The sequence below is a fragment of the Montipora foliosa genome, chromosome 9 (assembly GCF_036669935.1).
Source record: "Montipora foliosa isolate CH-2021 chromosome 9, ASM3666993v2, whole genome shotgun sequence".
In the NCBI taxonomy this organism is placed as follows: domain Eukaryota; kingdom Metazoa; phylum Cnidaria; class Anthozoa; order Scleractinia; family Acroporidae; genus Montipora; species Montipora foliosa.
In genome coordinates, this window is record NC_090877.1 from 8,634,003 (window position 1) to 8,638,239 (window position 4,237).

The following is a 4,237-nucleotide window of genomic DNA, read 5'->3' on the forward strand; positions in this document are numbered from 1 at the left end:
ACATACGACTAACATACGGATACATACGAATACATACGAGTAATACGAATGTTTTTCTCATAAAGGAAGCTCTAATTATAGGCCTTGCAGGCATTTTTCACGTCAGCAAACACGTACCCGGCTCAGTTTGAGGGGGAGGGAGGGGATGTTGATCAACCCCCCAAGGCTTTCGTTAAATTTAGTCACAGTAAAATAAATTCACATGAAGTGCAAAACCCTTAGCTTGTGCTACAAGATGACAATATATTTTGGATGTCGCTTATGTCGTGTGACGTCATCAGATCCGCCATCTTGATTTCACTATTTCAGCTTAAGTTGCCTATGATAAATCAGTGCAAAAAATCAGTGCAAAATCAAGCCAGAAAGCTTAAATGGGGTAAAGGATTATGACAGACCTGCTCTGACTTCCTTACGTGTCTTAAATGTAAACTGGCCTGACAGTCATAATCATCTACGAGAGCAACATCCAAAATATACCGTCATCTTGTTGCGCAAGCTAAAGGCGGCGAAATACGAGTTACAAAAACCCTAAACTTGGCGCGCAACATTATTTCGTTGCAAGTTTGGGTCGATTTCTCCCGTTTTTCACCTTGCATGATCAACTTGTCGCGCAACAAAAACATTTGTTGCGGGTTGAAGAAAGTTATTGCGAAAAGTAGAGCGCAGATCTACTCTGAGCAACAAATTTTGGCTTTGTTGCTCGTTTTTCATCAAGCTCACAACTTGTCGCGCAACAAATGTGCTCTTGTACTAGCAAATCAACCACTCAACGCCCTGCATTTCTTCAACCCGCAACAAATGTTTTTCTTGCGGGTCAAGTTGATTACGCAAAGTGAAAAACGCGACACATCGACCAGAACTTGCAACGAAACAATGTTGCGCCACAAGTTGAGGGTTTTGTATCTCGTCTCGCCGCCTTAAGGGTTTTGCACTCCATGTGAATTTATTTTACTGTGACTAAATTTAACGAAAGCCTTGGAGGGTCTATCAACACCATCCCCCCTTCCTCAAACTGAGCCGGGTACGTGTTTGCTGACGTGAAAAATGCTTGCAAGGCTTATAATTAGAGCTTCCTTTATGAGAAAAACATTCGTATTACTCGTATGTATTCGTATGTATCCGTATGTTGATCGTATGTATCCGTATGTTACTCGTATGTTACTCGTATGTCAGTCGTATGTTTTCGTATGTATCCGTATGTTCCGTATGTTACTCGTATGTTACTCGTATGTTACCCGTATGTACTCGTGTGGTGTTTTAGTCATGATCCCAAAAATTCGTAATCAGCGCTAAAATGACCAAATTTTGCCTAGAAAACATATTTTACTGTTATTTTTCTTCAATTTTTTCGTTCAACTTTCGCTTTTATAAAATGTTTCAGTTTTCTGTAAATAAGTTATATGCTGTTGGAAAGCTTATTTTCTTAGCTTTAAAATGATGTATTTTCTTCCCCTAACTTAAATATTTTTTGAGAAAAAAAAAACATTTTTTGGCGATGGCTGATTTACCGCGGTTTTCTCGCGGTTGGGAAAGTAGGAAGAAGAGTTAGGCCAGTAGCCAGATTTTTAACCTCAGAAAAGGATCTGTTTCGTCGTACGAACGTGTGAGGACCTGTTGATTACCTTTTGGTTAGTTTTTGCAAGCCCGGGGGGGGGGGGGGGGTACTCCCATATGAAACAGACGGGGATGCTCGTCGTCTCGCTTAGGGGTGTAAATTTTGGATTTTGGTCTCGCTTAGGGTGTTTCGGGCAAAGCGCCAATATTTTAAGCCGCCAAGGTCAAAATTTGCTTAAGTCACGCCCAGATTGGTCTCCTTTAGGAGTCACAAAAAGCTTGAGCCACGCCCAGATGGTCTCCTTCAGGGGTTAAATTTAAAATTTCCGACTAGCATCCCCGTGTGTTCCATATGGGAGTCCCCCCCCCCCCTCCTCCGGGGCTGCACGTACCACAGGCAACCCAGTGTACCCTCACGGAGGGTCTAGTTCATAATAAAATGGAAGGGATGAATGAAGGGGTAGTTTCTAAAGAAACTGTGGTGCTGCGTCGGTTGGGAAGTAGTATACAAAAATTTGGTTTTATCAACGGAGTTGATAATGTAAATTGGCCACCGTACAGAGATTCTAAAAGCTTAGGGTGTTTCGGGCAAAGCGCCAATATTTTAAGCCGCCAAGGTCAAAATTTGCTTAAGTCACGCCCAGATTGGTCTCCTTTAGGAGTCACAAAAAGCTTGAGCCACGCCCAGATGGTCTCCTTCAGGGGTTAAATTTAAAATTTCCGACTAGCATCCCCGTGTGTTCCATATGGGAGTCCCCCCCCCCCCTCCTCCGGGGCTGCACGTACCACAGGCAACCCAGTGTACCCTCACGGAGGGTCTAGTTCATAATAAAATGGAAGGGATGAATGAAGGGGTAGTTTCTAAAGAAACTGTGGTGCTGCGTCGGTTGGGAAGTAGTATACAAAAATTTGGTTTTATCAACGGAGTTGATAATGTAAATTGGCCACCGTACAGAGATTCTAAAAGCTGACGTTTCGAGCGTTAGCCCTTCGTCAGAGCGAATCCATTCGCTGTGACGAAGCTGTAGGCCATAATTAGGGCTAACGCTCGAAACGTCAGCTTTTAGAATCTCTGTACGGTGGCCAATTTACATTATCAACTCCGTTGATAAAACCAAATTTTTTATAATAAGGGGCCGACCATTTAAAAATTGGGGGCGGGGGTGGGTGATTTAGAAAATACATGCAGAACAAATTTAACAGAAAGCTTATGGGAAAAATAGGGGAAAAAAATATCCTGCACACCAGATTGCTAGAAAAAAAAATTCTTGTTGACCAGAAATCCTTCCCCCCCCCCCCCAAAAGTTTAATGGTCGGCCCCTAAGATTTGCTCGTGGAACATCTTTCTTTCGAAGATGCGAGCGGGAATCATTTCAACGGTGTGGAGCCTGGAACGGATTTAAAATTTAAAAGCGAACGCCTGGCGAAAAATGGCCTTGAAAACAGTCACTGTTTTCTGTGGTTCAAGCTTCGGCAATAATCCAAGATTCGTCGAAAGCGCCAAAGGTTTGATCTTTAAATATGTTTTAAAACACGGCCGTTATCCTGATTTTTACTCTAATGCGAAGTTTCAATCGTTGCACAGCTCTTGGCGAGTGCCTTACCAAGCGTAAAATCGATCTCATATATGGAGGAGGAACCTCTGGGCTTATGGGAACTATTGCAAAAACGATGTCAGATGCGGGCTCCGCGGTGACTGGGTTTCTTCCTGAATTCTTCATTCAAAAAGGTAGACATGGCCTAGACGAGCATGAAATGGTTGTTGATAATCACGATCCACTCATTGTCTAGCGATGGCCAATTTATTTGCAAATGCAAATGCAAATGCTTTGTTTATAGTGGAAGTACACTTAGCTATGAAGCTAGTTTACAGGCACCCCACTTTTAACAATGTGAAAGAAACAATTCAAACTTAACAGAAACATTATTAAGAACCCCAACTGGCAGGAGGCAACCAGTTGGCTATTTACAAAGCGTGGTAGAGTTGAATCCGGGACAACTGGAAACAAATCCTAACCAGAGGTTAGAACGGGATTTGAACCCGGAGCAGCTGCATGCAAACCCAACGCCCTAACCACTCGACCATGCTGCCTCCCTCCTTATAAAAAAGTCTGTTATACCCGCTATGTTTTTCATTCCTGAAAATGTCATTGTTTCGACAGCCTATTGTTTGCTCTACTCAAAACACTCGACAAATCTATAATTTATTACAGAGAACTGTGAGTTGGATAGTTTTGGGAAGACTGTATTGGTTGAGGATATGCACACTCGCAAGCGAAACATGTTTGAGCAGGTCAGTCAAATTTTTGATTGCTTATTGTGAGCTTGAGGTTGGGGAGAGATTTTGTGTGTGGAACATGCAAGAAGCAAGCTGATGGATTAGTGGAACCGGTGGAGGAGTTGTGTGAAGAGGTGGAGACGGTGAGAGGTTTCTGTTATTTGGGGGATAGGGTGAATGCAAGTGGTGGCTACGAGGCAGCTGTGACAGCAAGAGCAAGAATTGGCAAGGGTGAAGTTCAGGGAATGTGGAGAGTTGCTGAACTCAAAAAGGTTCTCGCTGAAGGTGAAAGGAATGGTTTATCGGGGTTGTGTAAGAGTGGCGATGTTATATGGGAGTGAGACATAGTGTCTGAGGGAAAATGAGAGAAATTTTGAGGACTGAGAGAGCAGTGGTGAGAGCAAT

General features: G+C 43.1%; 1 protein-coding gene across 1 annotated transcript in view; it reads left to right on the forward strand.

The window, feature by feature from the left end:
- The first annotated feature begins 2,942 nt into the window (after positions 1-2,942).
- The window catches only part of LOC137969769 (uncharacterized), a 5,742-nt gene continuing 4,447 nt past the window's right edge, over positions 2,943-4,237 (forward strand). The window contains exons 1-3 of the mRNA XM_068816125.1: positions 2,943-3,060; positions 3,140-3,283; positions 3,768-3,847. Of these exons, the coding sequence (XP_068672226.1) occupies positions 2,985-3,060; positions 3,140-3,283; positions 3,768-3,847 (300 nt within the window). The 5' untranslated portion in view covers positions 2,943-2,984. The remainder of the gene's footprint in view (positions 3,061-3,139; positions 3,284-3,767; positions 3,848-4,237) is intronic.